Here is a 17,260-nt window from a genome sequence, read left to right as displayed (position 1 = left end):
TTTTATTACTAGAACCAAGATTTACTCAGTAGCAGGTAAGTGATACTTTCAATAAAATTAGTACTTTTCAAGATAAAGAGTGTACTGTTTTTGTAGGAGCATACAAATTACTTTGCAGTCAATAAAATAGGTTGTGTTCTCCTCGGAGTACTTGTAATTACTTAAGATACATTTTTAGTTACTTTTCTACTTTTGCACAAAACAAACGAATCACTCAGTTAAGGTACTGTAGTATATTAGCAAGCAGATTAACTCATTTGAAGACTCTAAATTTATTTGTTGCAGTACAAGACAGGATCAACACTTAGAACAATTTTTAGAGAAAACCCCACCATGCAATTCAGCGGTGAAAAAAGTAGTGTTACGTTCACAAGCAAGTAAACAATTTTGGTAACTGAGTTTTGAGGGGTAGAACCAAGGTTCAGTTCAGCACTCGAGGTGCACCACCAGTGGCTCGAGGGGAGCCGGGTGCAGAGTTCAAGGGTGCCAAGGTTAGCCAATGGGGCACCTCGCTTGGTGGCTGCTCACCTGCAGGCCATGCTGTTTTTAAAGGCAAACTCCTGGGGTTAAGCGAAGGGCAAAGCGGGTCCCAGGTCAGCACTGAGTCTACACCACCAGCACCGCAGGGGCGGCAGAGTGCAAGGTGCTTAGTCGGTGTTGGGTGCCCTATGTTTTCCTATGGACGTTGCCGGTAAAGGAAGAAGACTGCAGAGTGGAACCAGAAGACTGGAAAAAGGGAACCAATGACTGGAGGGTGATGTTGGAGAATTGCTGGACTCCAGGACATCGTTGGTCAGACACCCCTTGGCTCAGGGGCTGCGGATACAGGGGTGTATTTTCGTGTTGGGTTCTTTTCACAAGTTCCGGTCGCGGTCGGTGGGGCCTTCAGGAAGAGGCTGCAGGAGTTGAGAAATTCGGCGGAGCTTGTCTAACGCTGGACCCAGGTAAGGATCGCCGGGGGGGACCTCACTGGGGTGTTGGGCCAGACTCAGGTAGTGGGCATTGGGTGCAGAATGGTGAGAACTCGCGGTTCCAGCTGGATCTGGAGTCCTGGCTTGGGTTGCCGTTGGACAATTCTGGTATCCACAGGAGATAGGAGACTTTTTGGAAGGCAGGGCAGGTCCCTGGTTCTTGGAGACTGCTGGCTGCAGGACCTTCCGAATCTTGCAGGGTTTCCGAAACACACAGGCGGGTAGGGCTGGGGCCAAAGCAGTTGATGTCATCCTCTTCTCTGCAGCACGGCTCTTCAGTCCTTCTTGTCGTGTTGAATGTGAATTCTGGGCTTAGGGCTGCCCCCTAAATACTTAATATAAGGAGTGTTTAGGGGTCTCAAGGTAGTAGCGACTACACCCTTAGGGTGCTCACCCCACGTGGTGGAGTGGCCACCATCCCTAACCCTGATCGGAGGGCGCCTGCCATCTGCAAGATGTCAGGCACCAAAGAGTGGCTTCACCTCGCCTCCCACACTTGAGGGGTGGGGTTGGCACACCTTCTGGGGTTTCCGTATCTTTCTCGACTGTCTTGCCGCCGAAAAGGGGGTGAGACAGGAATGGAAACGGATCCTGATAGCAGGAGAGGCTGGGGGTCATGTTGCAAAGGTGGTAAGGCCTTTAATGCTCTCCTGCCACAGATGGCTCTTCCTGACCTGTGGGAGGTGTGAACTCTTCCGCCCAGGAAAGGCATTATTTCTGGGACCAGGGAGTGAAGGCTCCCACCCCAGGGGTCCAGGAACGTGTCTTTTGGTGGCAGGCTGGTGTTCACCAGTCAGAACCCTACCAGTAGTTGATTTGGTTAAGGGGCCCCCTCTAGAAGAGACCCCTGAGTGTAGGAAATAATAAGTCTGACACTAATCAGTGCAGGTTTATTATTCTGAGATGTTTGATACAAAACATCCCAGGATTCAGTAAAGCCATTACGGTGCTGGGAAACTTGTAATGACCAGTTTCCAGACCATATACTCATGCTGGCTTTATTGGGCCGCCTACCAGTAGATATATGAATGCAACATATGGAGAACCTTCTAGAAGTATATAGGGCTCCGGAGATTTGTAATAAGCCAGTTACATGGTCCAGGTATCTGGACTTGTGGTATGGGTCAGTTGCAAACACTATAGGCAATCGCACCAATCGTGTTCCATTGAGCCATGTAGTCGTAATTCCTGGGAGAGAAAACAGTGGAGGTGCATAACTAAGGGGCCTCAACCGGAAATTGGGTAACTGGTATAAGGGGGTGGGACTCGGCAGGTACACAAGTCTGTTGTCACAATAGGGGGTGGGGGGGTTGCAGTCCCATCAGTCAGGGTACGATCAGGTCAGGGGGTGGCAGGTGAGACAGCGTCCCTGTGGAGCGGTCTAGAGTAGGTCTACTCTCATTAGCACTGTATCGCCAGACATGAAGGAGGTGCCCCATATCCCTTTGAAGGTGTCCAGGTTATCATTAAGTTTATATGTTCTGCGTTCATGGCTGGTTGCCCTCTGGCATTCTAATTTCCATTTACTGGCGGCAGGTACAGTGGATTGCCACCAGTGTTGGGGGATGTAGAGTTTTGCCACGGTGAGGGAGGTTGCTACACATTGGTGTTCATGGGTTTTCATACCTGGGAGGTCAGAGGTATTGTGTAGAACAGCAAGTTTAGGGGTAGGGGAAAGCAGGAAAGGACAGTGACAGAGGAGTATGGACCATACATCTGCCCTGTACCTCGTAAGCATTGGGCAAGACCAGAGACGGTGGAACAGATCACAGTAGTCTGTACTGCAATGCCAGCAGCAGTCATTAGGCAGGAGCTTGGCCCGCTTAAGCTTCCGTGGTGACCATTACCAATCATGAAGGATTTTGAAGTATAGAAAATTGAGTCAGGATTTTCTAAGGGCTCTATCATGTCCCGCCAACAGGGATGCCCATTCCTCCGGTGATTAGGTTTTGCCGAGCATCATTTGCCAAGTCACTCGAAGGTCCAGAGTGGGAGAGTTTGATGAGAACCCCTTAGAGACCAGAGACTACTTACCAGTAACCTCCCAGGGTATACAGGTATTGGAGAACAGGAGAGGTGGGGAGTCTTCCAGCATTGGTCTGAGCATTGTCCATAGGCAGTGTGTCAATTTCTGACTGGGAAATCAACTTAATCTCCTCTAATATGAGAGGGATGTGGGAGCAAGCTGGTGTGACATACCCCTTTCCCACGGCTTACCAGTCACAAACCAATGGCTTGGTGGAGCGGTTTAACAAGACACTGAAAAAATGGGAACGGTCCCAGAGACCCTTTGGAGGTAGCAGGATCTTTCCCTTGTCCTGTCTCTTGTTTCCCTACCTAGAGATTCTACAGAAGCAGGTATGGTTCATGCTCTCTGAGCTTCTGGTTGGGCATCCGGTGCGGGGTCCATTCACCTCAGTCAGAGAAGGTTGGGAGGGATCCTTAGAGTCTCACACAGGAGGGTGTGGTGGACTATGTGATTGGCCTCTGGAAGTTGAAAGCACAATACAGGAGTCTGGCAAAGGAAAACCATCGGACCAACCAAGCGTGGATGGAGTGGTACGACCAGAAAGCTACACTGACTGGGCATCAGGAAGGCCAGAAGGTGTGGGTGCTAAAGCTTATTTGTCCCAGGTATTTGGAGGACAAATGCTGTGGGCCACACAAGGTAGTTCAGGTTTCTGAGGTTAACTACTTGGAGGACACAGGTGTCACACAGGATCCCAAGAGGGTGTTTCACATGATCAGGCTGAGACCTTACTTCAGGTGAGATTACCCAGAGAATGCCATGGCTATGGTAGATAAAATCGAGGAAAACAGTGAGCCTCTTCCTGGGTAGCTGCATGGTGAAATGAAGAATGGCACTGGAATGGGTTCCACTAGCGAAATCCCCCCTTCCCTCCCCACCAAGTCATGTTCCTCAGACGGTCGGACACAACTTTGGGAGAATGTTTTTTTAGAGTTGGAATAGAGTCTGAAGAACAAAGTCAGGCTCCAAAGCCCATTTATGAGGAGCGCGCACAATAAAAAAAAAACAGAACTGATGAAGAGGGGTCCCTATAAAAATCTGAGAGAGGCTTTGAGAGACATGGCTAGGGCAAGAAATGGAAGACAGGCAAGAAACAGGTCAATGAAAGCATCTTCTTAAAAGTCAAGAGAGAAGTTTGAGCAAGGACCAGCTGGGAATATTCACTCAAAAGGAGTTCCAATACCCCCAAATTAGCAGGTTGCTCCTCGGTAATATGGGGCTGCCTAATTACAGTTTACAGTGTGCTTCAAGCAGTACAAAAGTACAGGATGGTTGTAGATTGCATGCCAACTTAGGGCTCTAACGCAACTCCTATTTTTTTCTCACAAGAGAAAGATGGCCTTGCTTTCATCAGAAATTACAGACCTGTGTGTCAAAAGCACATATTTTTCAACTTACTGCAGCATCCTTCAAGCTTCCTCAGCAACTACATTTTGGCAGAGAAAAAAAGACAAAGGATTCTGTCTACGAATAATTCTAATGGAGTTTAAAACCTTGGTAGTGTACAGGCATTTCAAGTTGGAAAGTATCAATAATCTGAGGTACATTCTTCAGAAAGAGGACTGGGTGACAGATACATTTCTGAATTATGCTCATTTCACTAACCCGGTTTGGAATCCTCAATTTCGGTTATTCAAGTTTCTTTAGCAAGGCACAGGGTGAGCTTTTGGATTCTTCACATCTAGCTTGTCCTTAGCAGTATGATTTTTCCTAAAGTTCTGAAGTAAGTGTGTTTCTGAGGGAATGCACAATAAGAAGGGTCTGAATTTTGTATTTCAAGACCAAGAAGTTTTGAGAGCTCACCACCCTACAGCCAGATCTATCAGAGGTTTTTCATCAAGCAAGACAAGTAGGATCTGGGACACAAGGGGAACAGGAAGTTCCCAGACTACATCATAAACTCTGTTGGCAACTTTCAAATCAAAGATATTTGTGGCACACTTTCTTGGTCTTCTGGGTGTTTCCACAATGGCAAAGTTATTTAGGGCATATCCACTACTATAGCCTCCAACATCTGACCTCCAGAAAAGAAAGACATTCAAAAGCAAGTAGCCCTATTAGAAGATGCCAGGTTTTAGAATCAGTGGAAGAAATGCACAATGGTCCGGTGGATCACATTTTTGACAGATCTCTCACCCCACTAGTACCTGATCTACTGTGGGTGTGGTAGTGTACCAATAAATGCAATTAGAGGCCTAAACTATGATGCCAACATGATATATTATTTTCACAGCATAATGATTTCATTAATTGAAAAATCAGTGAAGGTGGCTGTAGGAAAGTGGGTATCTGTTGCAGTAACCCCCCCACTTTTTGACAGACTACTGATGCACTTTTTCTTGGTGTGCCCTGGGTCCCTGCCAATCAGGTTCCCAGGGCCTGTGTTCCTTCCCCAAAACTAACCCAATTGGCATCTCTGGTCACATGTCAGCCCCTGGTAAATGGTACCACAGGTACCCAGGGCACTGTGGCCAGAGAAGGCCTCTAAGGGCTGCAGCACTTGTTGTGCCACCCTTAAGGGGCCTGTACCCAGACATTCACATACTGCCTTTTCAAGCTGCGTGTCTTGGTGCAGGACAACGTGAAGAGTCGAAATGGCACACATCCCTGTGTGCCATGCCCACAAACCACTGCCCTGGCATACATCAGTCACCCCTCAAGCTGGGTACCCTAAGCCAGTGGTGAGGGAACAGTTGCATGAGCCCTGCACCCCTACAGTGCCCAAGCCCATTCCTTGGCACTGTAAGTGCAGTGCTGCCATTAAGAGCATATGGTGCTGGGAGTTTGTCATTACGAACTCCACAGTACCATAATGGCTACACTGAAGACTGGGAAGTTTGGTATCAAACTTCTCAGCACATTAAACCCACACTGGAACCAGTGTGGGATTTAATGTAAAATGCAAAACAGAGGGCATTTTAGCGATGCCCCCTGAAACTCGACCAACTCCTAGTGACCTGACTGAGTGGTTGCTTAGGCTGCCACCACCAGACATGTTTCTGGACCCATGGGTCAAGAGCTTGCTGCTCTCAGGGGGCTGAAACAATGCACATCCTGGGACGAGGTGCCAAGCCTCCTCCCCCAGGATGGGCACGGTTCATGAAGAAGAAGCTTTAAAAGGCATGCCGACTTAGTGAGCCTCTCCAGACCATTTGCTGCTTTCAGCAACTGGTCCCCACTGGTTCTACCCCTCACTTTGGACGGGAGAACATGCGGGAAAAACAAGTGGGGAAGAGAGGTGTGCCCACCTCTGCCAACTCCACCCCTAAGGCGGGGGAGGTTAGGTGAAGCACAACCTTGAGTCCCCGCATTCTTGAGGATGGGAGGACCCAGCCAACCAGGGACAGGTTCCTGCCCCCTCCCACTGGAGAGTGGCAGAATAGGGGGGTGTACCCACCCCAGGGAAGGGACCCATTTTTCCCTGCCCTTTACCTACCAGTAACGCCTCGAAATGTAGTATTTAGGGGCACCCTGAACCTTCCTTCCTCAGATCCAGAAAACACAAGATAAGAAGAACGAAAAGCTGTGCACAGCTAACAGGACGACGCCCACTAACTTGGCCCCAGCACTGTCACCCCTCGAACCTGCTCCTGCGAAATCCTGGTGGGTCCTGCAGCCAGCAACCTCAAAAACCCCGGAGAACCTGCCTGCCTTTTACTCCAAAGACTGAATTTCCCGTGAACACCGGACTTGTTCAAACTGTAGCTTCTGCTGCCAACCAGAAACCGTGAATCCAGCCCACTCTGTACCCACCGGACCCGGCCCGCGCTAGAGTGAAAAAATAGCACAAGGAGGTCCCCCCAGCAATCCAGACCTGAGATCCGGCGACCCCTGACATGCCTCAAGCCTCAAGCCTCCAGACGAGGCCTGCAGCCTCAATCCAGAGGACCCCCACCGCAACCAGAGCGGGTAAGAAAATCTGACATCCCAAGGCATCCCTGCATCAGACGCCCCATGGCCTTGTGTGCCCAAACCAGCGGTGCCTAACCAAAGTGGTGGTCGCACCTGGAAGATCTCGTCTCCCAGCCTGCAGCATTTCTTTGTCCTGGAGGTTCTCCAATGGAAACAATAGGGCACCCGGCCTCAAAACAGCACCCTGCAGCCCTAGTGCCGCTGAGGGTGCACCTTTGGTGCTACTTTGGCCCCCAACTTGCCCAGATATAAACCATAGGTGCTTTGCTCCCACAGCCTCGTGGCCTGTTTGCCAGCAGCCACAACCCGGAGAGCCCCTATCCTCCACAGGATAACATTGGGCCTCAACACTCTGAAACCGGCCGCCCTAGTGCTGCTGAGGGTGCAATAGCAGTGCATCACTGACCCCGGGAGACCCCGCACCCCTCCAGAGTCTAACCCCAGAACCTTAACTTCCACAGTCATTTACTTACCTGCAAACCGATAACCAGTTTTTCCTCCATAGGATAATATTGACAATTTTCCCTCCAAGAACGACTAAGTATGGAGTTTGAAAAGTAAATATATTCTTTAAAAATCGTACAAATAGCCAAAACGTAATTTTCTCACTTCTTTGCAGGACATGTACCAGTTCTGAATCTAGGGATTCAGCACTGAGTTAGAAAAAGTAATGTAAAAGTGACTTACCTGCAATTTGTTGACATAGCCTATTCATTTCAATGTCCAGCTCCAAAAAGTTTCTAAGTGTGGAGTTTTGAAATTGGAAAATATTCTTTAAAAATCGCACAAACCAAAGAAACGCATTTACTCACTTGCTTACAGGAAATGATCCAGTGCTGAATCTAGGCATCCAGCACCGAGTTAGAACAAGTAACGTAAAAGTAACTTACCTGCAATTAATTGAAAAAGCCTATTCATTCCAATGTACTGTATTTGCTAAGTGTTGCATACTATGGCTCCCCTGTAAATCAAACAAAGTACAATTTCGATTGCATTTTCAAACTGTTCTATATCCAGTAACTTATTACTGAAAAGTATTTAATGCTTACCTGTACCAGGCTTGCTTGGTTCCAGAAATAAACAACAGGACACTTTGACTCTATACACACTATACCTCATTTTGGTGTAGTATATATAGCAGCAGTTTCTTACAGCGGCACAAGGTGCAGAATGTGGTCAGTGCAGAAGAACATACATATATATATATATATCCTAATTACAATGAGTTATCCACAGTGAGTTCCAACATCAACATGAATGTATCAATATCTTGAGTTCTGTAGAGAGGATAACCACAGGGGTTTGTTGACTTTACGACCCAAAGGGAACTAATCGATGGATCTCATCAGGAGAGCGCCAACCAACAAATATATTACAAATTAAAAATAGGGCACTTAGTGGTACAATAATGTACTACCAATTAAAACAAAAACTTTAAATGTATAGATGCTCCTCATACCTTAAATTAAAGCAACTATTAGAGTAGCCTCTAATATAAAAGCATAGAAAAAACCACCTTGGTGATCTGTTAAATCAGAGACAAAACTCATTGTAAGACTTTAAATCGAAACAGGAAATTATCCCCCAAGCAGGTTTAGTGTTCATCCCATCATAAATGTACTGCATACACTACAGTGCCCAAGAGGAGCACTACAATGCTCACTTTTGTGATTGCTTCCTTAGAGACGCAGCAATGTGAAAAAACCAAACCATCTCTAGGAGGGCCAATTCAGAGCCCCTATGGAAATAAAATCTCACATTGGCATTGCACTTTGGGTCTATAATTGCATTTAGTGATACACTAGATCTCCCATCATCCAACTGGACAGGTAGTGGGTGACATTATTACATTTCCCATTATCCATCTGGACAGGAAGGGACATTACTGTTTTTTCCAGCCAAAACAGTTTTTTAAAAGAAAAGGCCATGCAAAAGTACTTCATTTCCCACCACCCATCAGCACAGGAAGTGATATCACTGGATCCTCCACCATCCACCTTCACAGGAAGAGACTTCACTGAATTGCCAATCACCCATATGGATAGGAAGGGACATCACTGGAATTCCCACCATCCATCTGAACAGGAAGTGACATTACTGTTTTTCTCCCCACCAAAACTGTCTTTAAAAGAAGAAGTCAAGCAAGAGGACTTCTTTCCAATCACCACAAGAAACATCATGGCACCTTGTAGCTGCAGCATGGACATGCATTGGATGCGCATAAGGCAAGCCTGTTGTAGTGTAGTTCCTATATCCCCGATAGGCTCTGCGCATTGGAATAATATACACTATAGATTCGACATAGGACTGAGTACAGTATGTCTCTATCAAGTACATTAAATTTAATTTAATTTGAGTTAGCTGTGTGTGCCAGCTAACTCAGAGGGCACTAGAAATCTTCTTGAATGAACAAGTAGGGATTAGTTTCTGACAACTGCATAAACATGACAACTTAGAATCGGAACAATATCTTCAGAGTCGTGGAAACAATAGATTACAGTGTTTATGAGTGGGCCCTTCTGTTTAGGGTCTTTTAGAACCAGTGAAAGCTTGAACGGTGAAAGACATCTTTGGTTTAACCCTGCACACTGTGATATAGTCTGATGCCAGAAGGTTAGCCAATTAAGCCCACTGCTGTGCGTTGCCTACAGGAGAAAAAAAACAGTCAGCTAAAGACTTACAGTTACACATCAACTGTATGGTGCACTGGGTAGATTCATTTGGAGTCAAGAATCTTTTGAAATACTTGGGTCATGTGCTGCATCTTGTTGAGGGTGGACAGCATGCTGGCAGTCAACCACTCGACAGTGTCTGATCCAGACTTCTTGTCAATTCAGGCCCAGGATATCTGGTACTTTTGAATGAATTGATAAAATTACTGGCAGTGGAATACTTGCTGACAGTCCAAATATAGGTAAGGCCTGTGTGTACCTTTCAACAAAAGTGGATACAAAGGCTGGAAGTAGAAAGGAATTAGTAGTTTCAGGGATCGGATACACTGTCAATGAGTGCACAACCATAAACCTACACGTTTTAGGCACTGCACCAACCCCTCTCCAATCTCTCCCCACACTGAAGAAAGTTGGAAATGTACTCCTGACAAGGGCAGGAGTAAACCTCTGTCACGGGGTAGGTAAGTGAGAGGAGGTTTAGGGAAAGTGAATATTAAACGTGCACAGGATTGTAACATGAGCAAATATACATATGAATATATTTGCACATGCCAAGATGGTAATCAGAAAAGTTTGAGAAGAATACGATGTCATGCCCTACTTCTCTGAACTCTTATGACCACCTGAAAGTTGTACACCTGCACAACTTCAAAGACATACTTGCTGGTGCACTATACCAAATGCCCCCCCCCCCCCCCCCCCAAGATATTTCCATGCGGTCTTTAATTGTTTTACACAAATTCACCATTGTGACCCATGTTTTTTAATATTGTCATTCGTGGAAGATGTTTTCCTAGAGAAATGGTACTTAAAGTTGAACAATAGCTCAGACGTTTCCGCCCCTCCCCCAAGTAGTACTTTATTTTTTTTTACATTTTATTTTGAAATGAAGCAATCCTCTTTCACAAGTTACTACAGACTGGCTTCCAAACAATTTGTGCTGCAGGGGGTTGGGCTTAATGCCTACTTGGAAGAAAAAAACGAAACATGAAAATATATGTTGTTCTTGACCCTAAACATTATTCCTTGGACTTCAGGCGTTAAGAATTCCACATCCCTTTAATGTATATAAAGTATGCTTTAAGTGTATAAAATTTTACAAGTCAGAGTGACTGTAAGGCAAATATAGAGTTGGGCATTCCTTAACTATGGAAGTTACAGTAATGGCACAGGGCACAAATCTGGATTTGGGAGGTGGGGTTTAAACTTTAGTTTGCTGTGGATCAGCATCCTTGATGCCACAGAATGAGATAAAGGAAAGCAGATCACCCAGGCTCAAGCTTCACATAAGACAGCTATCACTCATGATCCAGGAAACTTGGAGCCTGCACCCTTTATACAAATCAGGATATACTACATATTCTGCCCCTGCAGTAAGTGGTGGGAAGGGTAGACCAGCGGGAGGACTACTGGTTTGGATCAAAATTGATCTGAACTGGGATGTTGCCACCTATAACTCTGTGTGTAGGGATCTCCTACACCTCTCTTGTAGGGGATTGGCTGAGGGGATTAGGTTGGAACTATTTAATGTTTATGCTAGAGGGACACATCCTCAGAAACACTAACAAGTTTGGATTTAGCATTAGCGAGGTGTCCACACTCGGCAAAAATCATTGTGGGTGGGGATTTTAATTGTACATTTGAGCCTCTGAGTGGGGACGATCCCCTGGGCACCGAGGGAGAAGATTCTAGATGGTCCATTCCAGCCTTGTCATTACCCCCTATCCGAAAATGGTCAGCAAGGGCAATCCAAATCAACGCCCTAACCAGGGAACACAACTTAAGAGCACTCAATGGTAGGACCAATTCAGATAGGGATGGTGCAATGACATTCAATAGGCTTAGTGGCCCATCTAGAATAGATTATATCCTATTAGACGTCAGACTCTGGAAATACCTTTTAGATATGGAGGTGGTGGCTACACAGGACAGTGACCACAACCCCCTTTGTACAAAGCTTAGGTGGGGCAACGTTAAGGGGGGGGGGGGGTGGGAGTTATGTGCTCCCCTGAGGCTGACCAAAGAGGTGGTCCCCTATAATAGTAATCGTAGGCTGAAATGGGACAAGGCCCAATTAAAGGAAGATCAACTGGGGAGCATAAAATCCCTTGTGGAAGATCTGACCCTGGACCTGTCAGCACCGGAACAGGAACTGAGAAGTGCACTAGAGTTACCAATCGCCTTAGAAATAGGCTACAAGAATACAATAGAGCAGGTGAGCCAATATTTTTTAAAAGGGAATAGTTTTAAAGCCAACAATATACCTCCCATCTCCACCAATCCCTGGTACAATGCTCAGTGCAAGGGTAAAAGGAAACAGTTAGCAGCTGCCCTGCTCAAAAAAGATCCCTCACTAGTTAGAGCGGCTAGGAAGGATTATTCGAGGGTTGTAGCAGCTGCCAAACGAGAATGGGAAGAAAAACATTGGCAGGATCTAAATGGGGCGGTCTCCACGAGGAACTCAAGGTTATTCTGGGACCTAATTAACAAATCTAGACAACAGAGTTCACAACCACTAGCCATCCATATAACAAGTAAGCAATGGGTCGACCACTTTTCTGCAGTATATGGAGGAAATGAAGCTGACCTTCCTTTAATGGTAGACACGGGTGGAGAAGGGGGATATACAAGGGAGCTCGAGATCCATTTCTGCCCTTGGAAGTACTAGCGGCAATTAGACGTCTGACCCCGAAGAAGGCGGCAGGCCCAGATGGGATTCCGGGGGACCTTCTGATAAAGGAACCCAAGGCTTGGGCAGAATTAATTGCCCTCATAATGAATTACATCGCCAGGGGGCACCCTGTGCCCGACTCTTGGAAGGGCGCTGAGGTGGTTACGGTGTTTAAAAAAGGGGATAGAGAGGACCCTGCCAATTACAGACCCATCAGTCTGATAGATGTGATTCAGAAAGTGGTAGGCAGGGCCATCATCTCAAGGGTTGGAGCCTGGATGGAAGAGGAACACATCCTCTCCCACCTCCAAGCAGGTTTTCGACAGAGGGTGGGGACGATGGACCAGGTCTTCCGCTTTTTTGGGATCTACTGGAAGTCAGTTACCATCAATAGAGGTAGTCTCTATATGGCTTTCATAGATCTCAGGATGGCTTTCGACCTGGTCCCTCGAGCAAGGCTGTGGGAGACATTAGAAAAGATGGGCTTCCCGGGGCCTCTTCTGAGCTTCATTGTATGGCTCCATGAGGGGAATTACGCGAGGATCAGATGGGGGTCTCAGGGTCAGTTAACTGAAAGGGTGCCCGTGAGGTGGGGAGTGCGACAGGGATATGTCATGGCACCGACCCTCTTCTCCCTGTTGGTGAATGGGGTGGTGGATAATCTGAGAGGGGAAGAGGCCGACGCACCATCTCTGGCGGGGGAACGAATCCCCACTCTACTCTTCGCGGATGACACCTTATTGATCTCCAAATCCCCGGTGGGACTCCAAAGGCTTTTAAATCGCTTTAGCATCTTTTGTATAGATAGAGGACTTACCATCAATACCTCAAAAACTAAACTCATGGCCTTTTCACCCTCTAAAAGATTCAGAAACAATCTTACACTTAACGGGGCACCCTTGGAGTTGGTGGAATCATTCAACTATTTGGGGGTAAGGGTCAATAGTCGGATGAGTTGGAAGGACCACCTGGCTAAAATGTACTTAGCCATAAAAGAGTGTCAGGGGTGACTCTGAGGGAGCATCGGGAATCAACAAGCAAACCTGTGGCCCCAGTTATGGCGATCTATGAGGGCCAGATACTCCCGTCTGCACTATATGGCTCCGAGCTGTGGGGGTTTGAAAATGTGTCAGAGTTAGTAACAGCGGAAAACAAGTTCTTTAGGGATTTGGTGGCTCTTCCCGTTTCCACTCCGTTAATCCCCCTGCGACTCGACCTAGGTAGGAGACCCATTAAAGATCTAGTGCGGTTGCGCCCCTTATTGTTTTGGGTGAGGCTGCGAAGGACCGAGGAGCTCGCCAACTATGCTGCCGTATTGGATGAATTAATATTGTTAGACACCGGTAACAAGATCAGGTGGCTTTACAACTTGAGGCAGCTGGTGATGCAACTGGGCCTAAGGGATGTATGGGAGAGCCAAATGCCACCTCCCAAACCAGCGATCAAGAAGATATACTGGGAGTGGGTACAGGCTGAGTCAATACGCAGTGGGGCTGGGGGTCCACTCACCGAGCGGTTTTTAAAGGTTAAGTGGACCAGGAAGTTGGAACCTTTCCTCGACCTTATAACTAAGCCTTTAGACAGAGCCCTTTATTTAAAGTTAAGGTATGGGACCCTCCCGGTATATGATTATACCTCGGGGTGGTCTACTGTTGATGGACCTTCGCGGAAATGCCCTGGGTGCGCGGCCCCGAAGGAGACTGTGGCGCACTTACTGTTTGCCTGCCCCGCATATAAAACTGCTAGGAAGATATGGCTGAAACCAGTATGCAAGGGGTTGGGTTTGAGGTGCCATCGAATGGCTTTACGAGTTCTCACCACTGACCCAACTTCAACTGTTATGGTTTGCGGGGTGGCTAAATTTCTGGGCAGTGCATGGCTGACCCGCATCAGGAGGTTAAAACAGCAAACCCCGCCCTGAATAATAGACGACAACTGCTGGCCCTTGGCCCTATGCAAAGCTGAGTTAGTATAGCCAGTTGTATTTTCAGCACCTAGCTAACAATGTATTGTTTAGAAAGTTGGAATTGGGCCTATAGTAACATCTAATGTACAGTAATCATGTAATGGTTCCATTTTAATCAGAAATTTCACTGTGTAGGTTTTAACTATTGTTCTTACCTTTTAATGGATTGTATGTATAATTGTTGGAAATGTTACTCTTTTATGGTGAATTTTTTTACCGAATAAAGATATATTCATTCATTCATATAAAGTATGCATTAAGTGTATAGAATTTTACAAGTCATAGAGTGACTGTAAGGCAAATATAGAGTTGGGCATTCCTTAACTATGGAAGTTACAGTAATGGCACAGGGCACAAATCTGGATTTGGGAGGTGGGGTTTAAACTTTAGTTTGCTGTGGATCAGCATCCTTGATGCCACAGAATGAGATTAAGGAAAGCAGATCACCCAGGCTCAAGCTTCACATAAGACAGCTATCACTCATGATCTATATGAGATAAAGTACCCTCGCCGCACATTATGAGAAATCTTAACTTTCCCGTTTATTCAAATTCCGTAATCCCTGGAAAACCACTTTACTTCTTTCCTTGACAAGCAAGTTTGAGAAACCTTAGAAGTAATTTAGCAGAAAGGATGAACTATAGAAAAATAAATGCTAACTCATTATTTAAAATGCCGCTCCATTCAGAATAATATTGGCTTTTTTATAAGGGGGTATTACAAACAAATAAACCTACTGGCATCCGGCAAAGTCGACAGTCCATTCTTAGAGGGTAACTCGATTTTGAATTGCTCCAAATACTAGTTTAGAATTTTTTTTCAATAAATATGAATAAGTGTAATCATCAGTGCTGGGAAGTATGAGACGTTGAGACGTTTGTTACTGGCCACCGTGCCTTCACTTTGGAGGACTACAAAGAAATGTTCCCCTTTGTCACAAGAACCAATTGCTGACATACATATTTTCGATTGTGAATGTACATCCTGATCTAATTTTAGAGAATTGAAGAAGTCCCTTTGAGGGACGAAACGCGTCGGCTAATGGATTATGAATACACATTTTTATCTGCTTGATTTACTCATCACTTTCAATAAAGAATTATTTTTTCAAAGGAAAACGAGCGTTCATGGACTTGAAGAATTTCTTCAGATTATGAATAACGATTTTGGGTTAAAAGCTGCTGAACTGTATTAACATTCCCTAATTTATGGGTCCCGGGAATAATTTATATCCAATTCCCGCACTAAGTGCAATAATATACCCTAACGCTTCTAAGTTGAAACACTTGTAAGTATTAAAAAAATGTTCTCATGCTATTGATACTGAGCATTCTTTACCTGGTTCAGCTCCTATTTTGACATCTAGCGAGTAAAGCCAAGACCCTAACTCACGTCCCCATTATATTTACTGACTTTTCCAGCTATACTGTATCGGAAGATACAACTCCCGTTCCAATACCTGATAACAGGGGCCGCATTAATGCCCGCTTTAGGGGCCAATCGCCGCAAAGTTTCTGGATCCATTCTGCGTTTCTTTTTCGTCCTACCAAAGGTTAAACTGTTTCGCGGGAAATTCTAGAGCCTCGGTTCTTATTGGTTATTTGTCACTCTAATGTCAATTCAATTCAATTCAGCAACATAAAAAAAGGACAAGTCCGATGTCTCCAAAATACATAATGGGAACTTGGTGGCCATGTTGAACTTCAATTCAACACAGTTAAGTAATTAACAGAGTACTAATATAGCTTTACATATCTCTATATCTATCTATTTTATTATGTAACAACATTCCTCCACCTGAGAAAGAACGCATAGGGTCCGAAACTCTGGGAAAATCTCTGTTTAATGAAAAAATTATACATATATATATATATATATATATATATATATATATATATATATATATGTATGTATATATATATTAGGATTATGTCTTCTTATGCGGTGCAAAATTGCAAGTTCAAAGCTACTTTTTGTCTTACGAGAACGGTGTCGTGTTTCTATCGATAAACGGCACTAGGCAAATAACTATAGAGAAGCACATCTCTCAACTCAAGAAAGGCTCAGCGCGCTGCCATTTCAGATGGAGCTACTTTAGCACTGATGTAGCAAACACTGTATTTTCTACCTTACCACCCTCCCATCATAAATCATTCATTTTCGGGTCAGTACATAAACAGGTTCAGTTATGCAATTGGCAGACCTATAGGCTTGCCAATGTTTGTTTAGTATGTCGAAATAGTGCTCCTCTATTAGTGGCAAGTAATGTAAAAGAGAAAAGCACGGACCAGCCGGTGCTGTAAACGAACATAGCTGCCATCTTGAAGTAGTGAGCACTTATAGTGTTGCCGAAATTACTATGGGAATTTCGTATACAGCGCAATACCTCCAGAAATTTGGAACAAAGTCAACGTTTTTCGCAATTCTTAGAGGGCATATAAGTGGTAAAGATTGCATAAGAACGTAAAGCAGCCCGTTTGTATGATATTAAGCATCTGTTCTATTCGCACAATTATTTTAGTTAGATTTTGTTTTTACATTTTTTTTGCATTTTCCATATTTGTTGGTATTGGTTGTCACTTGTGTTATCTCAATAATTATATTACCCTTCCAAGTACAGACTCACTGCAACTGTAAACCAAATTAAAGCGCCCCTATTTGGTGGAGCAGCTGGTTTGTATGACCTTCCAATTGGAAGACGCGTTTCTGTTGGAAATGACACAAGCGTCTCCCTATCCAATGGAAGGATGCGTTTCTAGGAGTCATGTCAGACTTTGTCCAATGAGAGTGTACGTCAGTTTTTGGGCGGGGCGGCAGTCACATGATCCCAGTGGCTGTAGCTGTGTCTTCTGACGGGTCCCATCATGGTAAGTGGGGTGTAACTGAAGGAAACTGGGTCTGGGGGCACTTGGGTCACCAGCTGGTTCTGCCTGCAGCCGGGGCTCGTATTTCTACATCAAGCTGTTTTTCTCTTACCCAAGCTTTCGCATGCATTTAACACTGGCCTGTCCCAGGAACCTTCACCTGCCTCTCACAATC

At 45.4% G+C, this 17,260-nt stretch overlaps 2 protein-coding genes across 2 annotated transcripts in view; one reads left to right on the top strand and one right to left on the bottom strand.

Annotated features, from left to right (window-relative positions):
* Positions 1-15,834, bottom strand: part of ORC6 (origin recognition complex subunit 6) — a 40,899-nt gene extending 25,065 nt beyond the window's left edge. Inside the window, exon 1 of the mRNA XM_086945113.1 lies at positions 15,681-15,834. Coding sequence (XP_086801239.1) covers positions 15,681-15,745 — 65 coding nt within the window. The 5' untranslated portion in view covers positions 15,746-15,834. The remainder of the gene's footprint in view (positions 1-15,680) is intronic.
* A 1,136-nt stretch (positions 15,835-16,970) lies between these two features.
* VPS35 (VPS35 retromer complex component) overlaps positions 16,971-17,260 on the top strand; it is a 526,314-nt gene continuing 526,024 nt past the window's right edge. Inside the window, exon 1 of the mRNA XM_086945112.1 lies at positions 16,971-17,088. Coding sequence (XP_086801238.1) covers positions 17,086-17,088 — 3 coding nt within the window. The 5' untranslated portion in view covers positions 16,971-17,085. The remainder of the gene's footprint in view (positions 17,089-17,260) is intronic.

The sequence above is a fragment of the Lissotriton vulgaris genome, chromosome 12 (genome assembly GCF_964263255.1).
Source record: "Lissotriton vulgaris chromosome 12, aLisVul1.2, whole genome shotgun sequence".
NCBI lineage: Eukaryota > Metazoa > Chordata > Amphibia > Caudata > Salamandridae > Lissotriton > Lissotriton vulgaris.
Note: the sequence above shows the minus strand (reverse complement) of the source record. Positions and strands in the feature narration are given on the sequence as shown.